Below are 25,710 nucleotides of genomic sequence, written 5' to 3'. Positions count from 1 at the left end.
CCATGCCACCTGCACATTTTTGCCAACAAATAACTTCTGCTGCTCCTACTGACTCCTTTCTACACTGTAATTGTTTATATCTTTTTATAGGATCAGTAAGTGTCTTAAACCACTGTGCACTTTATCTGTTTTTAGCTGTCTGTATGTCTGTCCTTATTTGTTGTGCTTGTGCACTTTAGTGTTGAGTCTACCTCATTGTCAGTAGATGTCCTGTCTTCACTGCAGCATAGAGAGAAACGCAATTTCGATTCCTCTGTATGTCTGGTGCATATGAAGAAACTGACAATAAAGCTGACTTTGACTTTGATAAGTCACCTAACCCTGAGCTTCCCTGGCATTGATTAAAAAATAAAAAAGACACTCATTTTACCTGGATTCCTAACTATAAACAGAGTAAAACAGTAGAAACCACAAGGGATTCTCCCTCCTACTAACTGTACAAGTATTCATATATTCACAACATACTTGGAGATACTGGCTAATGTTAGACAAATCCTGCACAAACTACTCTGTAGAGAGTCTCCCTTATCCACCTAAAACACAGCTAAGTTGGTGGTGCTTTCAGTGGTGGGGGGGTTGAAGCGCACTTGATTGTCATCATCTGGTGCTTTTAAAACTCGCAGGCCTCTAAGGTGACCAGTGAGGTGGAATCAGGCGGAACTCTACCTGCTCACACACATAACCCCAATACACTGCCAGGCACACACATGGAGAAACGCAATTAACACTAAATAATGACCTGGGGTCATAACAATTTCCATGCTGCTCAGTCTTGATCCATCAAGAATGATCAGGTCCACCAGTTTCGGAGACAAAGGAACGGCCACCTATGTTTCATTTAGGTGCACTGCGCTTCCTGGATCCTACTGGCCTGTTTCCACAAAGTGAAAATTGCAAAAATCCCACAATACAACAATGTCCCTTGAGTAATGGAGGGTGAGCACAACTTCATATCCAATAATTATTGTGTAACTGGAGAAACACAAACCATATTTTCTTAATGTCCTACAACTGATCTATAAAGCTGAACTAAATGATAATGAAGCATTCCCGTCTGAGTGGTGCATAGTTGTATACGTGACATGGGCACTGCTGAGTGCTAGATATTTTCTTTTAATAAGAGCAATGTTCACAACACAGTCTCATCTTTACAGTCACAAAGTGATGTGTGGTGCAACGCCATCCTATCTATCTATCCAACAGGCAAGCATGGCAACACGTTCACACCAAACACCAAGCAAATGTTTTGGTACACAATGATTACATAGAAACTTTACACTTTGCATTGGAAAACTTCAAATCAGACAAGAAATCTGTGTGGGAATGTGTCAGTCTTACTGTGGTCGATCTGATCCCTAGTCCATTCAGAATAACATGCATTTAAACATGGCTCCCGGGTCATCCTGCTGGTAGCCTGACAGCACATCACACAGAGTACAAATTGGCATCGTGATTATTTTCATCAATCTATTGCAATTACAGCTTGTGTTTATATTATCAGTGACAGACTCCCTATGACCACGCCATTTCAACACATCACAGTCTGGGAAGTCAAACTCTTTGTCACATATAAAATAATTATCTGAGAACACAGGGTTAAAAAAATAAGATGGTTGTTTCCATTTACTCAGTACAAGATCATGTGGCATTTGCTCGGTAGTTGCTGTCATACATTGGACTTGACATTGTAGCAAACAGGTTTTAGACATGCAGTTACACTCATTGCAATAAATATCATCTTTCTGTTGTAATTATTTTCTTCAAATATACACATCTATAAAAAAAAAAAGCAATTCTTGATTTTAATAGTCAAAAGAAACATTTTCCATGACAGGAACAAAAGACACCGTTTGGAATATCAAAGAAAAGCAAAGCCTTCAGAAGCAATGTGTTGACACTAAATGCTACTTAAACACTGACCTACGGACATCGAGGGAGGGAAAGTTGTTATGAGGGCCTGAGCCCGGAGTCCCTCCGGGGCGAAGACCCTATCATGTTTGCTCGTTGTTGTTATTATTATTGGTGTTAATGGAGGACAACTGCAGTTTGGAGAACTGGCAATGTTTCGCTGTGTTTGAGAGAAGAATAAAAATAACACAAATATAAACCTGGAAAGTTACTTATAGATATATTGTTATTGATAGTTAAAACTGCATTCTTATTTTTTTTGGTATATTTGTATATTGAAGCAGCAGTGGGCAAAGCTGCATGTTCAGGATTCTTTTTCTGACAAAAGGTTATCACTAGCTCAGTCAGCTCTGACCAGGCTCACTCAAAGTTAAGCACGTGCTTGACTTTTAAAAGAAGGCATCATAAATGGAGTGCAGATAAAATGACTGACCTATTTCACACCGGAAATGTTCATGCATACTCAAGGTGAGTACGAGAACAGTTTCCCAGGAAAAATACTATGGAGCACACACGGAGGATGCTTCTTGAACCAATGCACATTTAGTCTTTTTTTCTTTTCTTTTTACATTTAACCAAATTTTCTATGTAACAAAAGGGGTGGAATCAGTATTTTTTTTATTTAAATCCAACACAGTTCAATCCAACACAGCACACTTGGAAGCGACTGAAAGTGAAATATAAAAATACATTTCCAACAGTTATGGCATATTTAAGCCTTCCGCCATTTAAATCATGTTGCAGAGCTTGACCAAGAGCCCTATGAGCTGCAGCACTCACAGTGGGGGGAAAAAGTATTGGGCAGCCAATGATTCTGCAAGTTATCCCACTAATAAAGATGAGAGAGGTCTATAATGTACATCATTGGTTAACTTCAACTGTGAGAGCCAGAATGTAAAAAATCCAGGAAATCACATTGTTTATTGGATTGCGTGCACCAACAGCACCACAACAAATTCCTCGTATGTGTTCAATCGTACTTGGCAATAAAGCTTTTTCAGATTCTGATCGTAGGATTTTTAAAGAATTTATTTGTATAATGGTGCAGAAAGTAAGTATTCGGTCAATATCAAAGGTTCACCTCAATACTTTGTAATGTAACCTTGGTTGGCAATGACAGAGGTCAAACATTTCCTGTAGGTCTTCACCAGGTGTGCACACACTGTTGCTGGTATGTTGGCCCATTCCTCCATGCAGATCTCCTCTAGAGCAGTGATGTTTTGAAGCTGTCGCTGGGCAACACAGACTTTCAACTCCCTCCACAGATTCTCTATTGGATTGTCCGGAGACTGGCTAGGCCACTCCAGAACCTTGAAATGCTTCTTACGTAGCCACTCCTTCGTTGCCCGGGTGGTGTGTTTGGGATCATTGTGATGCTGGAAGATCCAGCCACGTTTCCTCCTCAATGCTCTCACTAAAGATAGGAGGCGTTTGCCCAAAATCTCACAATACATGGCCCAATTCATCCTTTCCTTAATACTGACCACGTGACATTCTCTCAATCCTCCTCTGGGTCATCCAGATGGTCTCTGGCAAACGTTAAGACAGGCCTGGACATGTACTGGCTGGGGGACGTTTCGAGCACTGCAGGATTTTTATCCATGACGACGTGGTGTGTTACTAATAGTAACCTTTGTTACTGTGGTCCTAGCTCTCTTCAGGTCATTGACCAGTTCCCCCCGTCTAGTTCTGGGCTGGTGCCTCACCGTTCTCAAGATCATTTGTACCCCACAAGGTGAGGGGAGAGGTGAGGTGCATGGAGCCCCAGGTGGAGGAAGACTGTCAGTGACCCTGTATTTATTCCATTTTCTAATAATTGCTCCAACAGTTGATCTCTTCTCACCAAGCTGCTTGCCTATTGTGGATTGGCTCATGCCAGTCTTGTGCAGGTGTACAATGTTGTCCTTGTGTCCTTAGACTAAAAAAAATGAACTGTGTGAGATGTTGAATTAAATAAATACACCTATGTTTAATTTAATTAACATTTCTATGTTTCATTTTAAAACCTGGTGTACTTTAGTAAGTTGAACTTACATGAAAAGCAAAATAAGCTAGCTAAGGAAATTGAACAAAACCCTACTGAGTGAATCGCACACTCACCTCAACACACTGATTGTCCTTGATGGTTTTCCGAAGTTCATACTGCGACCGCGCCTAATTAACTATTGCTGAAGTTTGGTGGGTGGAGGTGCGTTTTTCACAGGCAATAATTCGGGGTTTACTTCCATCAAATGACTCCGATCTGAGTAAATATATACTGTATATTTTATACGCTGCTGACCAATAGTGCGTGATGCTTTGCCTGGCCTTGTCTTTTTTATATGGAAAAAATCGATTTGATATTCGAGAAGAAACTATCCTGAACTGTCAATATTCATATAATGTAATTTTCTTTTTAGAATCACACCACCCGATTAGGGGACACATTTTTATCTTAAGATGTCACAAAAACATGTCGTTGGTCCAGTTTTTCTGTTTTGTTTTAATTGAACTGTGTCCTGTTGCTATTTTTATAAATATTGTTGAATGTCTGTAGGTGGAAGCAGAGTTTACCTGCATCACCACTGTCCCACTGGGATCAAAGTTCATGCAACCGCTGGATCATCACTCGATGCAGCTGATGACCATTTTCAGAAAACAAGGAGGAGCAGCAGGACTAAAAATATGGAATATCATGAGAGACTTGGATGAGGTATTTTTTATTTCATTCATTATACACAAATCTGATCTTCAGTATAGGTATTTTTTGAAATAAAAATAGCAGGTCACTTGTTGGGGCCTTAGGACTGCGACACAGCTGATGGTATATTGTTGCATGCCAATTAGAATAAAACAAACGTTTTGCTTCTACTTCTTGTATGACAGTGATGATCTGTTGCAATACGATGCAATACCAATATCACCTCATACATTGCCCTTGTTCACTGCTGTAGACTGATGCTGTTGAAACAATTAGAGCCCGCGAGCTCAAAGCACTCATGGTCGACCTCAATGAACACCCTGACCATCTCATTCAAGAGTATATGCTAAGTATTCTGTCCCCTGGTTTCTCTATCATAAAAATCCCTTCAGTGAAATCCCATTAACAGGAATTTGTCATCTATTAATTGAAGGTTGGTACTTCAATGAAGGTGCTTTTCTGATGTGTATGTTGGAACTGATGGTTTGTTTTTTTTCTTGTTTTTGAGGATGTTGAGGACAACCAGAGGGCTATGGACCAGACAGTCCTGGGAATTTTTGCCATCAAGGTTAAAGGTGCAGAGGCCACAGATTGCCTGGCAGATGTTGGAACAATCATCGAGGGGGTGGATGTGCTCGATGACCTTGGTAACATTGCAAATGCTGTCGCCATTTTGTTTGGCCTCATGTACTCACTTGACTTGAGCTATCCAGCCAACCTGCAGTACACATTTGAGGTTCAGCAAAAACTTGTCATGGAGCTGGATGACAAAAAACTCTCAACAAAGGTGCAAGTTTTATTTTGCTTTATTTTGGTGCTTCATTTGGTTTTGCAGGTCCTCTTAAGATATATTTGTTTTCATTGGGCCCTATCTAAAACTATATTAAAAATTCTTAAACAAAGGGGACTAACATGTTGAAAAAATGGTGTTTGTGGTTTAAAATATTATGTGCAGTAAATGTTTTCACAGAACATAGTGTTGTTGTTTGATTTTTATTGAACTACTTTGTATGGAAATTGTTGACATAAGTAGGTCTAGTAAGTCCAACATAAATTCACCACTTTAATACAATAAAACCTTATAAGTATTGCTTATTCAAAGCAGTTACATTGGAATTACAAGGAGTTGTTCAATTGGTTTTACTCAATTCAGTTGAGCACAAGTTACGTCAGTGAGTTAGGTTACTGTAATGAATGTATGTTTATTTAGTGGAGCGTCACCTGTTCTATTAAGTCTAACTAAACCAGATGACATTAAAATGACTTAAAACGGTCTTGTTGGTTTCACATAAATTAGAATTTCCCCTTGTAATAATTTGTTTGAACATAACTCAGTTATGTGGAAATTGTTGACATAACCATCTTATGTAAATTGAACAAATCTATTTTTTGATTGCAGACAGCTCTTTGGTCTTGGCCATGGTGGAGAGGTTGCAGTCTGAGTGTTTGAGGTTGTGGACAGGTGTCTTTTATACAGATAACAAGTTCAAACAGGTGCCATTAACACAGGTAATGAGTGGAAGAAAGAAGAGCTTCTTAATGAAGAAGTAACAGGGCTACAGGGACCAGAATTCTTGCTTGTTTGTTGGTGCTAAATACTTATTTTCTGCACCATGATACAAATAAATTCTTTGAAAATCATAAAATGTGATTTCTTGGATTTTTTTTTTTTAACGTTCTGTCTCTCACAGTTGAAGTGTACCAATGATGAACATTACAGACCTCTCATGTCTTTTAAGTGGGACAAGTTGCAGAATCGGTGAATTTTTTTGCACCACTGTATAACTTAGAACCATAATCATGTATAACCTTTAATATTAAAAGGCAGCAGGTCAGTCAATGCACCTGCCCATTCCTACTGTGGAGGGACCTCCTATTCTCTTAGTAGGATGTGTAATCAGTGCAGCAAGTCTTAAAATGAGCTAACTCTCAGGTTAGTAGCACAATGCCGTTAGCACAATTTAATTTGAAGTCTTGCCCTTAAGTTGAACTAAATGATTTCTACGGCAGACACCTTTAGGATTAATCTCTGATGATCCTCAGAGGGTTGTTCCCAGTGAAAGCTAGAGAAGTAAACAGTAATATCCCACAACATGAATCATTTCTGTTTCTGTTGATAGAGGTTGTCCATTGAAAAGCCTAGTTTCCATAACAGTAATGACACTGCAGGAACATGTGTTGCCAATGGAAATTTTTCATCTCAGTTTCTTAGAGATCTTTCTTTTGATGTGCTTTACTACACTTCCATAATCCTCAGAAATTATTAGTATGAAAAAGCTGGGAAATCAGGCATATTCTGAATGTTTCCTCTCTAGAGTCAGTGTTGCATAGTTTATGACTGAATACTCCCACAACCTGCATCTTTATCACACATAACTGAACAAAAACTCCAGAAGCAAAAAATTCCTTGGCACTCCATGAATGTAGTCGCTGCTGTTCCCACTACACCTGGGTGACAGCACGAGAGGCTTACAGGTAGGGTGTGTCTTTGTAGAGTACTTCTGAGCAGGAGGAAGAAGAACAGTTCAGAAGGCGATGGAGATGACTGGTGTCAGTCATCGATGGAGGGCAGGGTGGTCACAGGTACCCGTCGAGAAAAGAAGCTGGATCCTCTGAAGAGGAGGCCCTGGTGGCGGCATTGGTGGAGGAAGGACATATTTTAAATGTCTAAATTTCTATGGAAACACCACATTACTGTGTAAATATCAGAAGCTCAGGCTTCTCACTTAAAAGGATCACTTGTCACCAAACCAGAAAATCTAGCGCCAAGTCAGTGTAGCATCATACTATTTGTTCCTCAAGAGGCGATCGTGACTCACTGTCGTGCAAAGTACCAGGCACTGTAGAGCTCCACCTGCCAAAGTCTGGGAATTTCTGAACACAATGTGGCAGCTTGAATGGCAGCCACAAACAAACCCACACACTTCCTCCAGATATTGATTCTCATCCCAAATCTCTAGTGAATCAGAGTGCAGGCATAGCAAACCACTTTGTAAAACAGAGAGAGAGCTTTGGTCTGGATGTATAGACAAATCAAGTCCTTGTAAAAGACCGAGTTAATTTTTAACAACTGAATACCTTTATATTTATCCACAAACTTTGAAGGAGTTTCCTTGCGTAAGTTCAGCAAGCTAGCTTACTTTCATGATGCTGGAGAATTTGTGTATTAATAGTTGTTTCTTATCAAACAAACTGTTCAATACTTGACGGGAGTTTTGTTTTTATTAGAAATATTATTTGCAAGTTAATGTTCATGGAATGAGTCCATCTTGAGTTATTATTTGGATGTCTGCCCCTTTTGGAGGTCTGCAGAATGAGGCATTCATTCAGATGGTTCCGGTGTTTCAACGCCGTGTTTGCACCCTCAAAATGAATTCGATCAAAGCTTTGCTCAAATATGAGGGCTGAGCACCGTGCAAGGACCCATTAGCTGTAGATTTATGATATTTGCAAACCTTTGTTTTACTTCATATGATGAAAGAGGGTATAAGACAGAACTTAACAGGACTGCATCATTTTAATGGCTTCTGCTTAACTGTTTTCATTAGTTAATTGCTCTGTAACAGCAAATAGGGGCTGCTGTGTTAGAGCTATTTTGGTTGCCCGCAGAATTATTCTTGTTGATGGATTGGGGCCATACACTGATTTGTTGTTATATTATTCATTGCTAGATATCTGCCCACTGCTGACCATTTTACCAGCACAGAGCTGAGTAGACATGTGGAGGAGACAATTTAACTTAACGTGCCACCTCGTATGTATGATGTAGGACTATGGAATATTATGAAAAAAGATACTATTGTCAGTTTCGAGATCCATAAAAGCTGCCAGAGGTATACTTTCACAGATGAAGGGAGTGAGCTTACCCTCTGGCTAAGGTGATTCCAGCAGTGCAACCAGGACCTGAAGATGGGTGAGTGAGGAGGAAGACCTGCAGTCAAACTGAAAACACAAAGTTCAACAAATCAGACTCCCGAATTATCAGAAAACAATCACCAATGTTTTTCCTATAACTGATTTGTGAGCAAGATAATGTTTCCATACTTGACTCACCCACAGTTGTTGACTGCCATCAGGTCAGCAACCAGCATGAAAGGATATGTTAAAACACTCACTGCAATCTAGAGAAGAACAATTATTAGTCATCTGGAACACTGCACAAGAGAATCCTTTCATGAACGGATATCGATGGAAAACTTACGCCCATCACAAATTTAGTGTAACTCCTCACTGCAGAGGCCTGACTGAACTGCAAAAAAATTTAGAGGTAATGGAACACGAACAAAAGGCATTTTAACACCACAATGTTTGCTTTTGTCCTGCAATTATGTTTGAACCTCCAAGGGCACTCCTTCTTTGAACCAAGTGAATTTTGTTGTAAATCCCTTTTTATAAAATTGCGTGAAAAAGAATGGACTTACACTTTCATCAACAGCATAGGTATTAATAAAGTGAGCCAGAAGATTGCAACTCCACAGAAAGAGGACTTCTCCCAACACATGAGGCACGACACCACTGCAAACACAACAAAGCACTGGTCAGACTCCATCCGTCCATCCATCCATTTCTACCACTCATCCTGTTAAGGGTCACAGGGGGGCTGGAGCCTTCGGGCGAGAGGTGGGTGAGAGAGGTGACAGGTCGCCAGTCCATCACAGGGCCAGCATATAGAGACAGACAACCATTCACTCTCACAGTCACACCTACGGTCAATTTAGAGTATCAATCAGCCTCGTCCCCTCTTGATGTCTTTGGATGGTGGGAGAGAGCAGGAGTACCTGGAGGGAGCCTTCGCAGGCACAGGGTGAACATGCAAACTCCAGGAAGATCCCATGACCAAGCCGGGACACAAACCTGAAACCTTCTTGCTGTGAGGCTACAGTGCTGACCACTGCACCGCTGTGCCGCCCCCTGGTCAGACTCACTAGCCATAAATCTGAACTAGTATTTGAAGCAAAATTAACAGTAAGACAGCATGACTCACACGTAAAACCCAGCAACTCCTTCTTCCTTGAAAATGCTGACGATACAAGTGAGCATTCCACTGCAAATGTGACAGAAAATAAACATTAAGACGGTTTTAAAGGCTTTATAAAAGTTTTTTTTTTTGCTTTTGTTTTTTTACGGTAGTTCTCACCTGTATTTGACCTCCCTGCCAACGAACTGGGCCATACACCGCACTGACATAACTGCCACAAGAAAATGACACAGGCAAAGCTAAAGAGACTGAAAACACACACAGTAGTTGGCAGCACAACAGTAACGGATGGATTCCACATATAATTTATCCATGCACATCAAAAAGAGACCAAACACTTTCTAATTTCAGTTTCTCCAGTATGAAGAATTGCTGACTTAACAATTGGTTTGCATTTCATTGGCTAGTTCGTTAACAAAAAGTGACATTATGTCCCTTTTTAGTACTCACTTTGCACCACAAAAAACCCCATCAACAATAGTGTATTATGACAGATTTTTTTTTTCAAACTATGATGTGGACCTCCCCAGTGGCTCTCCAGAGAATTTCAGGGGGTTCAGTGAATGGATGTCAAAGAATATCATATATCAGAGGAAAACATGAAGATGTATGTGATTTGGGGAAAGATATATTTAGTTAGGAGATACAGAAGTTTTGGGGGAATTCTACTGTTTGTCCTACTTTCATAGAGTCAGAAACTATTAAATAAATGAGGACAGAGTTTTTTCATGTATTTGGTGTTGGCTAAAGTTCCATAAAACATCAATATTAGGCTAGTTTGGCTAAATAGCTGACCGTCCTTTGGATCAAATACTAAATAATGATCATGATAGCTATCCAGAAAAAAACCTACAAGCAACATAAGGAGGGATAAAGGGAGGGGCTTGTCTAAGACTAAAAGGGAGGTCCATCATCTAAGATTTGAAAAATCCCTTGCAGGACCACATCATGTCTTTGCCCCTGCAAAGAGTATTCACATTCCTACTTAAACTGCTTCTTTTTTAATTTGTACTAGGCAAAAGTAAACACTATTGATGTTTTCAAAAATGGTGGGGACAAAATTTGAATAGGTCTTGTTCCCACCCTTTGCAACTGACATAAGCATTTTGGTTGTTAGAGTATTGCCAGTTTTTCTGGCTGAGATCTGGTTCTTTGGAACTGGTTCAGATTAGTCAAGTCAAGTCAGTTTTATTTGTACAGCGCCAAATCACAACAGAAGTTATCTCATGACACTTTACAGGTAGAGCAGGTCTAGTACCACACTCCTTTATTGAATTTACACCCAACAATTCTCCATGAGCAAGCACATCCTGCAACAGTGGTGATGAAACCTTCCTTTTAACAGGCAGGAATGTGTTACTTGGAGAGGAAAAAAAGAGCATGTTTTTATTTGTTTTGGTTGTGACATTTGTGCAGGTAAGTACAGACCTTCCCAAACAAAAACACAGCTTTTTATCATGGAAAAAAATTTATAGTAGTGACTGAAGATCATTTGGTATATATAATATTCTACATTTTGCTTAATAACACATGTTGTCAGCATGAGTAAAAAACAAATAGATCAAAGGAAAAAATCCTTACGTACCATGAAATGGATGAGTGGCAACTCTGGACAGGAACTGGATAATCATCTCATTAGAGGTCTAGAGAGAGGAAACATTTTGAGGGGACACCTTGTCTGAAAATGAAAATGGAACCGAACACCCTGCCACTGCAAAGCAGAGATGTTAGGGTTCATGACAGAAAGAGCTGAATGTTGTCTAATTCTACTGTAATCAGAGGAAATGCATCAAGACATCGTGAAGGAAGTGGCTCACTATCAGCGCTGATGCTGTGTGTGATGGGTGGGTGTGACCGTGGTCAGTCCTTGTCAACATGCAACTCAAAACCGAAATGTGAACATTTGACAAAAAAAAGCAGTAAAAATCTTATAAATACATTGTACATATAAACTCATATTAATATAATTTCTAGGTGGGGGTATATTGGAGGATAAAATTAGTCTGTCCCTGTGTGACAAGCTGGCCTACATCTTATAAAAAAGGTAAAAACTCTGAACTATGACTTGAATAGAGATTTGTCCCTTATTCACTATGTTTTTGTCCTCTGAGATTCTCTCCCATAGGTATCATCTCACCTGTCAGACAGACACTAGTGGTTCAGTTTATCTGGTGACAAACAAACATAATATGATGTTAATCACACTCTTATTACTGATGCATTACAAATTGGATTTAGTGGTGTGTTACTGTCACAGTTCACTGATTTAGGCTGCTGCAAGTTGCAATGCAAGTTCAACCAGTTTGCACAAGGGAGGCTATCAGTCATTCTTTTTTTTTTTTTCATACTTTATGTTTATTTTGTTTTAGTAAAACAGAACATACAGGTCACTGGTCAAGGTTAATACACTACGTTTTACACATTCTGAGTACAATGTCATGTCAGGGGTTACTTTAAAGGAGCAAGAAAAGAAAATAAAATATATGTAGCATCAGTTTTATGTTATGTCCATATTCATATATTTAAACCATTTACACCAGTTTCTTTGAAATGCATCTATACAATGTCTCAGAGAAAAGGTGAGCTTTTCCTTATCACTTATTTCTTTAACAACTGAAATCCACTCTCCTTTCGTTGGTGGTTCTTTATTGAGCCATTTCTTAGTGATTGTTTTTTTACAAGATACAAGCAGTATTTTAAGAAGGTATTTGTCATGAGCATTAAGAGAAGGTGAAATATTACCTAAATATATAGTAATGAAATTGTCTTCAATTTCAAAACCCTTTATTGCTTTTATTTCTTTTACTATCTCTAGCCAGTATGGTTGGATTGACGGGCAGCTCCAAAATATATGAAAGTGATCAGCTGATGGGTTGTGACAAAGTCTCCAACAATATCCAGCTTCTGGCCTGCCGCTCTGTCTAAACTTTCTTCTTGGAGTAATGAAAAATCTGATAATATTCTTCCATGCAAATTCTCTCCACTGGCCAGAGCTGGAAGTGCTGGATTGTATTTTACATATATTTAACCATTCTTCTGCTGTTAAAACCATGTTTGACTCCTTTTCCCGTGCAGTTTTAATATAGAAAGTAGAGTGATTCTTAGAAGTTTGAATAGCTGAGTATAGTTTGGATATTAGTTTCCTTTTGATGTTTCCTTTATATGCGTCAATAAAAACATGAATGAGGCTCACTTCACTTTCTCCATCAATTTTAACATTTTTGTCAAAGTGGTGCCTAAGTTGCAGTTACCTGTAAAAATCCTGTTTATCCAAGTTATGGGAGTCACAAAGACTTTGGAAACTTTTCAAGCATGTGGTGGTTGAGATTGTACTGTATGTTGTTATGCCTTCCGCCATCCATAGTTTAAACCTAGAATCTAATTCTGCTGGCTTAAAATCTCTGTCATATGCTACCCACAGCAACAACCGTATGTTTCTGTCCAATTTTAAATTTTTACAGTCTTGAAACCATATATTGAGGGGGACCATTGTCCATCGACTTCATTTATCTGAATACAGAGTCCTAGTGGTTCTGTCCCCCAGCATGGACTGCAGGGGAATATCTAATTGTTTTAATTCTAGCTCTTTCCATTTCGCATTGTAGTCCTCAATACACCAACAGACTAAATATTTTAATTGTGATGCCTTATAATAGTCTTCCAAGCATGGGAGGGATATTCCTCCTTTTTCTTTTGGCAATTGAAGTGTTTTGAGTCGCACCCTCGGCTTCTGCCCTTTCCAGATGAACCTGGAAATCATTCGCTTCCATTCACTGAACTGTTTTATTGGTATCTCTACCGGTAGAGATTGAAAAAGGAACAACAATCTTGGTAATATGTTCATTTTTATAGTTTCTATTCGATTATACAAGTTTAGTGTTAAGGGAGCCAACCTGAGCAAATCTGCTTTTATTTCCTTTGTGATAGGACCATAATTTATATTATAAATATTAGCCAAATCTTTTGGAATATTAATACCAAGGTATTTAATATGACTGGTTTTCAAAGCTATCAGTCATTCTGACTTTGATATTTGCATGGAGGTTTCTGTTAGTACTGCAGCAATTAACGAGTGTGTGTGTTTCACGAAATGAAGTTAGTCGTGTCAGCTCTGGATAGGCAGCACAAAAGCTTAATTCCTAGTTTAAGTATATTAGTAGCGTGCAGGTGGTAGGGTTTTCTTATGAAACAGTTTTCTATGATGAAGCTATTTTTGACTCATCTACATAGCCTTAAATTCTGCAAACACTTCTTAAGTATAAGCGCAGTCTGAAATAGAAGACCGACATCACTAAAACAGTCCTGGTGGAAGCAAAGTGGCAGAAGATGCACCATCAATAATACACCAAGACCTTTCAGCCCTAAAGAGGGGTCCAGGAAGTTGTGAAGCACTCTAGAGCCATTTGGTACACATTGCAACTACACAGCTCTCCGCTCAGTGTGCAGGTAAAGGTCTTTCTTATATATACAATTTCATGAAGAATGACACAGAAAGGAGAAGTTATCACACATCTGATCAGAAGATTAGCCTTGTGACATTCTCAGTCAACTCATCCAAGAAATCAAGAGGGCAAAATGTTCATGCATATCAGCCCAACCCTCCTAACCTGATTCCACCTGTTGTAGTTCACACCCACAGCCTGAATATCCTTAGCAGTTTTGGAGCTACCAAGTGAAGATGTTACCTGTGGATGGTGCAGTGGAGGCTTCCACTGGACTGTTGTGAAGCAAGTGCATATGGATTGTATTTCTTTTTCATTTTATGTTTATGTCAGTGGCAGTGGGAAGACTGCCCTTTCTCTCAATAGCACTGATTATACATAACGAGATGACTGTGAATGACTGTGAATGAATGAACATTAACTTTATGATAACCTTACAGAGGGAACGTATTTAGCTACTACGACAATATCCAGACGCTAAACCGCCTGTTTCCATCAGACACAATTCAAACAGCTACTGTTCCCTTTAAATTTATAGAGGCCTTTCAGTTCTGTTTAGATGTTATGTAGCAACAACTCTTACCTCTTTCACCACTTTCCTCAGAGAAGTCTGCTGCTCATCTTTCTTGGAGAGAAACTCCATCTGCTGAGTAAAGACACGGCCTCTCACAATTAGATATCGTCCACCCATCCATTTTCTTCCGCTTATCCTGTTAAGGGTCACAGGGGGGCTGGAGCCTATCCCAGCTGTTTTCGGGCGAGAGGCAGGTCGCCAGTCCATCAAAGGGCCAACACATAGAGACAGACAACCATTCACTCTCACAGTCACACCTACGGTCAATTTAGAGTGTCCAATCAGCCTAGTCCCCATTTGCATGTTCTCCCTGTGGGAGAAAGCCAGAGAGAACCCACACAGGCACAGGGAGAACATGGAGACTCCACACAGAAAGATCCCACACCCGAGCCGGGACTCAAACCCAAAACCTTCTTGCTGTGAGGCTACAGTGCTGACCACTGCACCGCTGTGCCGCCCCTGGTCAGACTCACTAGCCATACATCTGAACTAGTATTCGAAGCAAAATGAACAGTAAGGAAGCATGACTCACACGTAAAACCCAGCAACTCCTTCTTCCTTGAAAATGCTGACGATACAAGTGAGCAAATAAACATTGAGACGGTTTTAAAGGCTTTGTAGGACTATTGTAAAATATTGTGTTTTTGTGATGATACAGAATCTGACACAATATTTTTACTTAAAATATACACTACCAGTCAAGAGTTTGGACACATCTTCTCATTTAATGGTTCTTCTTTATTTTCATGACTATTTCCATTATAAATTCTGATTTAGACCTTAGTGCTGCCTTTGACACAAGTGACCATCAAATCCTGCTACAGAGACTTGAACACTCATTTGGCATTAATGGAATGGCATTAAACTGGTTTAAATCATATTTATCAGGTCGATTTCAGTTTGTACATGTTAATGATAAATCTTCTATGCAAACAAAAGTTAAACACGGTGTTCTCCAAGGTTCAGTGCTTGGGCCACTAATTTTCACTTTCTATGCTTCCTTTAGGTCATATTATTTGGAAACATTCCATAAATTTCCATTGTTATGCAGATGATTCTCAATTATATTCATCAATAAAGCTGGATGAAGGCCAACAGTTATCTAAACTACATGCATGGATTACAGACATAAAGGCCCCAATGACACAACTTTTTACTGTTAAACTGATAAAACAGATGTCATTGTTATTCCTGTGCTTGGCCCTAAACACCTTGGAAAAACGTTACCTAGTGATATTACTACTCATTGGCATTACTATGGCCTCCAGCAGCACTGTTAAGAACCTCGGAGTTATATTTGATCAGGATTTGTCCTTCAGTTCCCCCATTAAACAAATTTCAAGGACCGCTTTTATTCATCTACGCAATATCTCTAAAATAAGAAACCTTCTGTCTCAAGGTGACACAGAAAAACTAGTCCATGCATTTGTTACTTCTAGGCTGGACTATTAGAATTCTTTATTATCAGGCCGGTCAGGCTTATCCGGGATTAGCTCCTAGTTTATGCTGCTAAAGACTTAGACAACCAGGGAACTCCCATGATGTACTGAGCTTCCTCCTTCTCTCTGTTTCTATCCATCTTCATCCATAACATTCACATATATAAATGCATCCATTAACCTAAACTTCTTCCCCGGAGTTGTCTGTGCTCTCTCGCCCTGCAGGTCACCTCGGGCTGTAGACGCTGGGGCTGTAGACATTGGGTTGATCGCTTCCTGTCCTGTACCAACCACTCTCTCACCCTGGCCCTGTGTTTCTCGCTCTTCTCCACTGCTCCCTCCCTCTCTCTCCTCTTATCCACCTACCCTGGTAGGGTAGGTGGAGGTTTCTTCCTGTTAAAAGGGAGGTTTTTTTCTTGCCGTCACTGAGTGCTTGGTCATGTGGAAATGTTGGGTCTCTTTCATTTGTAGTAAAGAGTAAGGTTCTAGACCTGGGGCCTCATGTATCAACGCGGTTTACGCAAGAAAAACTTGCATATGCCAGGATCGACACTCACGTTCAGATGTATCAACGCAAAAAGTTTGTCGATTCTTGCGCTGTTTCACGTCAACTCTGGAGCTGCCCTAGAAGTTGGTGGAAAGCAGATTCTTGTGTTAACTGCACTTTGGTCCGTTGGCGACACCCTGTGGTGGTGTTTGGTAACTGACATTATTTGACAACCGCACATACATCCGGCACGAAAAAGCCTTCCAGCGGGAGATGGCGGACCGTTCCGGGGTGAGTCAGTCAACCCTCAGCCGGGCTATGCCCTGGGTGGTGGACCTGATCATCATTAGAGAATCCGGCTATTGCTGCAAATTGCGCTTTAATATTGGCCTGTTCAACCGCACCGGAAGGGAATTTAATGTACCTGCGGGAGAGGCGGATGATCAGGTCCACCACCCAGGGCATGGCCTGGCTGAGGGTTGACTGGCTCACCCCGGAACATTCCGCCATCTCCCACTGGAAGGAGCCAGTGGCCAAGAAGCCGAGTGTGCTCAGCACCAGTTTCGGCACTAGCACAGCTCGGCTCCTGGCGTTTCTGCGCTGGAGCGCCGGTCACAGCTCCTCACAAATTTGTGGGAGGATGGACCACGGTAGCCTGAACCGGCTCATCAGCCACTCATCAGAATTGTGGAGCAAGTCTTCCCACTCCCTGAAATGTCGCTCCCTCTTATTGCACTGTTTGCCACGTCCTCCAACAGCGTGTGCTGCCATTGTTGAAAGTTGCACATTCAGCACAATCGTGAAGACTCTCTTATAGCTGCTTCAGTAATGCCAACAGGTGTTTGGGTTTGTGTTGATGGCTTTTTTGTGCCCGATATATGTGCGGTTATCAAATAATGTCAGTTACCAAACACCGACACAGGGTGTTGCCAACGGACCAAAGTGCAGTTAACGCAAGAATCTGCTTTCCACCAACTTCTACGGCGCCTCCGGAGTTGGTGTGAAACAGCGCAAGAATCTACAAACTTTTCGCCTTGGTACATCTGAACGTGAGCGCCGATCCTGGCAAGTTTTTCGTGCGTAAACCGCGTTGATACATGAGGCCCCTGCTCTTTGTGTAAAGTGCCTTGAGATGGCTTTTGTTGTGATTTGGTGCTATACAAATAAAAATTGATTGATTGATAGAGTCTCACTGAAGGCATCAAAACTATGAATGAACACATATGAAATTATGTAGTACACAAAAAAGTGTGAAATAACTCAAAACGTGTTTTATATTTTTGATACCTCAAAATAGCCAACCTTTTCTTTGATTACTGCTTTGCAAACTCGGCATTCTCTAGATGAGCTTCATGAGGTCGTCACCTGAAATGGTTTTCCAACAGTCTTGAAGGAGTTCCTAGAGATGCTGAGCACTTGTTGGCCCTTTTACCTTCCCTCTGCGGTCCATCTCATCCCAAACTATCTGGATTGGGTTTAGGTCAGCTGACTATGAAGGCCAGGTCATCTGGCGCAGCACCCCATCACTCTCCTTCTTGGTCAAATAGTCTTTACAAAGCCTTGAGGGGTGTTCGCCCTGTTAAAAAATAAATGATGGTCCAACTAAACGCAAACCAGATGGGATGGCATGTTGCTGCAGGATGCTGAGGTAGCCATGCTGGTTCAATTTTGAATAAATCCCCAACAGTGACACCAGCAAAGCATGCCCACACCATCACACCTCCTCCTTCATGCTTCACGGTGGGAACCATGCATGTAGAGACCACTCGCTCACCTTTTTTGCATCACTTAAAGAAACGGCGGGTGGAACCAAAGATCTTAAATTTGAACTCATCAGACCAAAGCACAGATTTCCACTGGTCTAATGTCCATTCCTTGTGTCTCTTGGCCCAAACAAATCTCTTGTGCTTGTTGCTTTTCCTTAGTAGTGGTTTCTTAGCAGCTATTTGACCATAGAGGTCTTATACTCTCAGTCTCCTCTGAACAGGTGATGTAGAGATGAGTCTGCACAAGAAATTTGTGCTGCATTTATCTGGGCTCTAATCTGAGGTGCTGTACTTGTGATGAACTTGTGATTTCTGAGGATGGTGACTGGATGAACCAATCCTCAGCAGCAGAGGTGACTCTTGGTCTTCCTTTCCTGGGGCGGTCCTCATGTGAACCAGTTTCATCATTGCCCTTGAAGGTTTTTGTGACTGCACTTGAGGACACATTCAAAGTTTTTGCAATTTTCTGGACTCACTGACTTTTAATTCTTTAAGTAATGATGGACTGTCGTTTCTCTTTTCTTAGCTGATTGGTTCTTGCCCAGATGAATTTATAATATATATGAATATAATATGAATTCCAACAGTTGTCAAAGAGGGCTGTCAGCTGTGTATCAACATGACTTCTCCATAACACAACTGATGCTCCCAACCCCACTAAGAAGGCAAGAAATTCCACAAATGAACCCTGACAAGACAAGTCTGTAAAGTGAAAACCATTTCAGGGGATGAATCTAATTAGGAGAAGGCCAAGGGTTTGCAGTGCTGTCAACAAAGCAAAGGGTGGCTACTCTGAGGATTCTAAAATATAAAACATATTTACAGTTATTTAATATTTTTTCTTTGCTACATAATTCCATATATCTCGCTTCATATATTTAATGTCTTCAGTATGTATCTACAATGCAGAAAGAAGTAAAAATGAAGAAAACATATTGAATAAGAAAACGTGTCCAAGCTTTTGACTGGTCGAGTTTCCAGAAACAAACGTTGTAAATTTATCAAAACAAGAAGCATGTAGAGTAGATGCAAACTGAAAATGTTATGACAATGACTTCTCTGTTATAGAGAGTGAGTGAATTATTGAGTGAGAAGTATGTCAGTACATCATTACCATTGAGGCTATAGTAAATAGCAAATTATATACTTAATTTTTTTCTGAAATATGCATTGGAGATCAAAATTACAGAGCAAATTATTAATAATTCATTATGAAGTATTGTTATTCTTATTGATAGAATAGAGAGGAGGAACAAAAACAAGCATCCGTGATGGTATGGGGGTGTGGTAGTGCCCATGGCACATCTGTGAAGGCATCATTAATGCTGAAAGGTACAGATTTTGGACCAGCTGCCATCCAAGCAACTTCTTTTTCAGGGACGTCCTTGCTTATTTCAGCAAGACAATGCCAAGTCACATTCTGGAGGTGTTACAACAGCATGGCTTCGTAGTAAGAGTGCGGGTACTAGACTGGCCTGCCTGCAGTCCACACCTGTCTCCCATTGAAAATATGTGGCGCATAGTCCATCCATCCATTTCCAACCACTTACCCTGTTAAGGGTCGCGGGGGAGCTGGAGCCTATCCCAGCTGCCTTTGGGCACATAACAAAGCGCAAAATAGGACAATGGAGACTCCGGACTGTTGAGCAACTGAAGTTGTACATCAAGCAAGAATAGGAAAGAATTCCACCCACAAAGCTTCAACAGTTAGTGCACTCAGCACCCAAATGCTGATTGAGTGTTTTTAGAAGGAAAGGTGATAACCAGTACCACAGTAGTAAAGATGGCCCTGTCCCAGCTTTTTTGGAATGTGTTGCAGGCATCAAATTCAAAATGAGTGAATATTTGCCATCAACAAAGCTTATCAGTTTGAACATTAAATATCTTGTCTTTGCAGTGTATTCAATTGAATATAGGTTGAAAGGGATTTGCAAATCACTGTGTTCTGTTTTTATTTTAAAAATCACTGTATTCTGTTTTTATTTTAAAAATCACTGTATTCTGTTTTTATTTTAAAAATCACTGTGTTCTGTTTTTATTTTAAAAATCACTGTGTTCTGTTTTTATTTTAAAAATCATTGTATTCTGTTTTTATTTTAAAAATCACTGTGTTCTGTTTTTATTTTAAAATCATTGTATTCTGTTTTTATTTTAAAAATCACTGTATTGTTTTTATTTTAAAAATCATTGTATTCTGTTTTTATTTTAAAAATCACTGTATTCTATTTTTATTTTAAAAATCATTGTATTCTGTTTTTATTTTAAAAATCACTGTATTGTTTTTATTTTAAAAATCATTGTATTCTGTTTTTATTTTAAAAATCACTGTATTCTGTTTTTATTTTAAAAATCATTGTATTCTGTTTTTATTTTAAAAATCATTGTATTCTGTTTTTATTTTAAAAATCATTGTATTCTGTTTTTATTTACATTTTACACAACATCCCAACTTCATTGGAATTGGGGTTGTATTTCCTATGGGCCTCTGGTTCATTGCTACTCCATCTAGCTAAACTAATTGGCTTATGTAAGCGATATTACACTGAGTCGTACACAAAAATAGAAAGTCATTGCATGACAATAACCAACTCAAGGGGGCAAGGGGGCAACGGGGCAAGGTGGCGCAGTGGTAGCACTGTCGCCTCACTGGCAGAAGGTCCTGGGTTGGATTCCTGCAAAGGACGCTGTGGGCACTCTGGGGTGTGCCCTCTCCTCCATGTAACTGGTGACCACAGCTTGTGTGGGGTCAGCTACAGGGCCTTTCTGTGTGGAGTTTGCATGTTCTCCCCGTGTCCTCCTATTCAGGAATCCCTCACAAAATCATGCAATAATCGTGGCCACTATAGCACCTCTTCTGGTCAATTGGGGTGCCTGATGGGAGGGGAAAAGAATCAGTGGGAATAACGAGATCCTCCCATACACTACATCCTACTGGTGAAAGTCCCCCGTCTCATGACAAGAAGCAGTCTGCTGACGGCCATGTAAGGTAACCAGAATATGGTTTTAACTGATAATGGCACGTGTTTAAATGAATGCAACACAATCAGAATATTGTCATATGCTGATTAATACAGTGTATGTCAACTTGGTCAATGTGACATAAGAACTAACTCTCAGTAAGGGCTTCCTGTTACTCTTACACTCGTAATGCTTCCAGATGACGACTGGCTACATACGCGCCATTAAACTTTGGATTCTTGGGAAAACTGTGGCAGGTGTTACCCAGCGGTAACTTGCACTTGCACTCAGCAGTATTTCTGCTGATGTAGTCGCTGTATATGGATTGAAGACATATGCGTTTACATTAGTGTTTAGAAGGTCAACTTAAGAGGTAGTCTGGCCAGTTGAAGCATGATCCATCCTCAATACTTCCTGGGTACATTTACGTTTACGTTTATTTATGAAGTGCCATCCTTTGGGGGTCTATAACACACAGTTCTTGTTTTGAAATACTCATTTATTCAAATTGAGATTATGTGTGACAACTCTAGATTTTGTTCTACAAGAATCGCTACAGCTATTTTTAGATGCAAGTATTTCTGACCCGCTAACCAAATCAGTGAAAGAAACCAAAATAAAATGTAACATTAAACCTTAGTCTTTATCTAAGTCCTCATTTACCTGTTTAACTTTGCTCCTGACCACCGTGGAGATGGCACTGGACATGATTCTTGAGGAGAGTCCACGGAAGAGTCCTCTCTTCCCATCCACTTTCACAATATACTGTGCTAAAACAAATCAATTTACTGACAGCTGCCCTGGCTGAACCAATTAACAGTCAAACAATGAGACAGTGAGTCATCAGAGCCCACTTACCATAAGAGAAGAAGCCAGGCAGGTATAAAACTCTTCTTCCAAACATAGTTGTGCCAACAGTTGGAGGAAGAGGTTCATGTCCAACCTGGAAACAAAAACGACCAATCAGAGGCTGTTATCCTGACTGGACGTGGAGTGTAAAGGCTTACACACTTGGAATGATATGGGGATGAACCCATTCTATCTGTGGATCCATCATAAAAAAGTATGCAATGTTGACAATAATGAACTCAAACTCACTGTATTACCCTCTCAGTATTACAGCCATGAGGTTATTCTCACAATATTGGCAAGCATTGAAAGATCAAAACTCCCAAGGTCCCTGGACGATATCAGCATGCAAAAACACATCGTTTTCTCCGTCTCAAGACAATGGCAGGGACAGGAGGAATTTAATGTAACCCAGCCCTGTCCCAGCCAGGAGGCTGTGTAGTAGTAAAATTGGGAAGACAACTTTCTGTCTTCATTCTTTCACATATTCAAGATATTAAATGTCAGCAAAACAGTTAACATAATTCAACTGTGATCTCACAGGCTTCTTAACTTCGATTTGAAAGGGTAATGTAGGAATCACTGAGCAAACTGTTCAACATCCAAGTGCAGCAACCTGGGAATTCATGAGCTGGCATTTATCAGCGTGCACAGCCATGTAAACAGCTTCTGCAATCAACCATGATCCTCCTGCTAAAGCTGGCAGGTTGTGGCACCACAGTGGAAGTAGAGGCAAAGCACTGCACTCGACCACTTGGTGAGAGACTCACTGTCCACCAGGAACGGGTCAGATTGCCCAGATTTTTCCAATATTGCAGAATGTGAACCCAGATTTAACCAAACGATGCACATGTGCTGTTTGAAGCCATTGATGGTGAGTTTGAAACAACATGTTGTCACTGGTTTGCAGAAGCAGGTCTAATCTCGTGTGGAGAAGCGCTTCCTCTTCCACCACACAGAGAACCATTTCAGAATATGAGAAGATGTAAGAAGCCGAAAACAACAGTTAAGGGGTTTGCCAACTTAATCGAGGTTACCTAGCTAGCTGCGTTAGCTACCTGTATCAGGAGCTTCACATACAGCAACGGATGTGTGATGGCTGTCACCCCTGCTCCCAGCAGTAGGACCGCGGTGTCCATGTCCACAGGAGCCGGCGTGGCATCCTGATCAACACCGTTTGTCTGGCGGAGAGGATTCTCCTGAGATTCCATCCTTAATTACGTGACGGAGGATACTTCATCCTCGGTCACTTTAGCGCTGTACGCAACTACTTCCGCTTTGTAACTTCAAAATAATACACTGTTCCTCAAGGGCGTCAATTTTGTAGTTATTGCATTGCAATCAATGCCGATGTGAGTCAGTTCCGTTCATGTCAAAGACACAATGAGAGCTTCATTATGTATGTATATAGACAACTTAAGTTAGGATGAAGGGGGGTGGGATGACCATGACCAATAGGGGCAGTAAAACATTATTAAACATATTGGCATTTATTTAAAAATCAAATTATTGCTCTGCTATCTAATATAATATGTTTGCAAGTTATTAATAAAACTGGTGATTTATTCTTAACCTAATCAAAGTAAAGTGAACCAAAGTAAAGGAAAATTAGGGTTAACCACTAACTTTGTTCTCTGATGATCAAGGCACAGTCCTAAGTAAGGGTGTAAATGACAGATCATTATCTGTTACAGTATTTTCATCCAGATAGTATATTTACTTTCCTACTGAATTTTCATAAAGCCTTTATCCTATTACATATTTTAAAAATACTTCTTAAAATGGCAATGTTTTTGCTGTTGTATTGTTTGTACTTTTTTTATAAACTCATGACATATTTGAAACACTTCGGTAGGCAATATCCACAGAAAAGGAAAAAAATCAAGCCCACAAAACCCACAGATTTCTCTGCTACATTGATTATCATTGTGGTGCAGTTTCAAAGGAAACCTTTATTTTAAGCAAATTAATGTGTTCATAGAAGGATGACAAAAAAAATAACAATAAACTTCATTTGTCTAGCAAATGTAAACATTAAACGCTTAACAAATGAACAATAAAACAGTGAAGCCCTGAAAACAGATCAAATAAGTTATATAAAATAGAAGTAAAGAGATAAAAAGAACTGATTAAAAACAACTGCTCAGAAAGATATAGGATAAGATATAATTTAGGATAAGATATACTTGTAAAGTGTCATAAGATAACTTTGGTGTGATTTGGCACTATATAGATAAAATTGACTTGACTTGACCTAACTGTGGTGGGTAAGTTCTAAACTTTTGGTGCATAGCTTGCTGCAAAAGGCCATCTTACCGTTCTTTTTGCGGTTAGTTTGTTGCATATTGTTAAGAAAGCATGAAGCAAGCTCAGTGAGCAGATTGGAATATTGGTTAGTAGTCTGGAAGATGTGAAGGTTCTAAAGATTTTTTTTGCTTTGAGAGAGAATAAAAAAGTCTGTACTCAATGTATCAGATCATGGGTAACAGGTAGCTAGATGACAATACAAGTGTGACATATTCCCTTACTGGTTTTGGCAGTTCTTGTGGCTGAATTTTGAACGAGTTGCAGCCAAACTATTGTTTTTGTTGTTGTTGTTGTTGTTAGCTTGCTTAGATTTTTTCTTTAAAAAACACAATTATAGTGCATTGCAATAGTCTAAGTGTAAAAGCACAATGGTGTGAGTACGTTTTTAGCATCCTGTTAGGAAAGGCAGGGTCAAACACTTGCAATACCTCCTAAATGCTAAAAAAAAAAAAAAAAAAAAAAAAAAAACTGCCTTTGTAACATAGAGAATATGACTTTCAAAAATTATTATAGAATTTTCCACTTACAACTTCACCTGTAGGGCCAGAATTTAAGACTTAAAAGGTGGGTAGATAATAAGAATTTAAATTCCAGGGGTATTACGATTGTCCTTAATAGTTTTAGAAACATATGCCTGGTTTTCACACTGCATTTTCTGTTAGGGGTCATGGGGGGCTGGAGCCTATCCCAGCAGCCTTGGAGGGAGAGGCAGGGTTCACCCTGGACAGTTCACCAGTCCATCGCAGGGCCAACACATAGAGACAGACAGACATTCACACTTGCAGCCACAATTAACCTAGTCCCCACTTGATGTCTTTGGATGGTGGGAAGAAGCCGGTGTGCCCAGAAAGAACAGGGAGAACATGCAAACTCCACACAGAAAGATCCTGTGTCCGAGCTGGGACTTGAACCTTCTTGCTGTGAGGCGACAGTGCTAACCACTGCACCACTGTGCTGCCCCCGCAGAGTATATAATTTTATAAGTACAAATAAATTATATCTTTGACAGTCTATTATTATATCAGACTTTAGAGGTAATGTTCTGTATGATATATGAATCAGGAATATATCCACACAGATAACAGTAACCACAGTATTTTTTAAGAGGAATTTGGACATAGGAGCCCTAACAAACCAGCAGGTGGTGCTATTACCCTTAAAATGATCTCAGATGTCCTCTTTCAGGTCCCAACGTCAGAAGTATGTTTTGTAGCATTATACAGAATTATAGAACTCTCTGAATCGTGTTAGATTCAGACTTAATTCTTGCATGACTTACGGACAGATATACTGTCGATAGGTAGACAGACAGAAGAGTCATG

The 25,710-nt window shown here is 40.0% G+C and overlaps 1 protein-coding gene across 3 annotated transcripts; it reads right to left on the bottom strand.

Annotated features, from left to right (window-relative positions):
• Positions 1-966: 966 nt before the first annotated feature.
• On the bottom strand, positions 967-23,352 carry LOC147238259 (mitochondrial carrier homolog 1-like). 3 transcript variants are annotated; one of them, XM_086198267.1, is made up of 12 exons: positions 23,162-23,352; positions 22,091-22,175; positions 21,896-21,997; positions 14,592-14,654; positions 11,152-11,209; positions 9,726-9,777; positions 9,573-9,632; positions 9,010-9,103; positions 8,790-8,837; positions 8,642-8,709; positions 8,455-8,530; positions 967-7,214 (listed from the first exon to the last, which is right to left on the bottom strand). In XM_086198267.1, the coding sequence occupies exons 1-12, from the start codon at positions 23,290-23,292 to the stop codon at positions 7,140-7,142; spliced, it is 912 nt and encodes a 303-aa protein (XP_086054393.1). In that variant the 5' UTR covers positions 23,293-23,352; the 3' UTR covers positions 967-7,139. The 3 variants fall into 3 exon arrangements, with proteins under 3 accessions (XP_086054393.1, XP_086054392.1, XP_086054394.1); XM_086198266.1 differs by having other exon boundaries at positions 968-7,214; positions 21,896-22,002; positions 23,140-23,352; XM_086198268.1 differs by having other exon boundaries at positions 968-7,214; positions 23,140-23,286.
• Positions 23,353-25,710: the final 2,358 nt, after the last annotated feature.

Source organism: Aulostomus chinensis, unplaced genomic scaffold (genome assembly GCF_037954235.1).
Source record: "Aulostomus chinensis isolate RoL2024-O1b breed Wild unplaced genomic scaffold, RoL_Achi_v1.0 HiC_scaffold_31, whole genome shotgun sequence".
Classification (NCBI taxonomy): domain Eukaryota; kingdom Metazoa; phylum Chordata; class Actinopteri; order Syngnathiformes; family Aulostomidae; genus Aulostomus; species Aulostomus chinensis.
The sequence above is the reverse complement of the archived record's forward strand: the minus strand, read 5'-3'. Positions and strand labels throughout refer to the sequence as shown.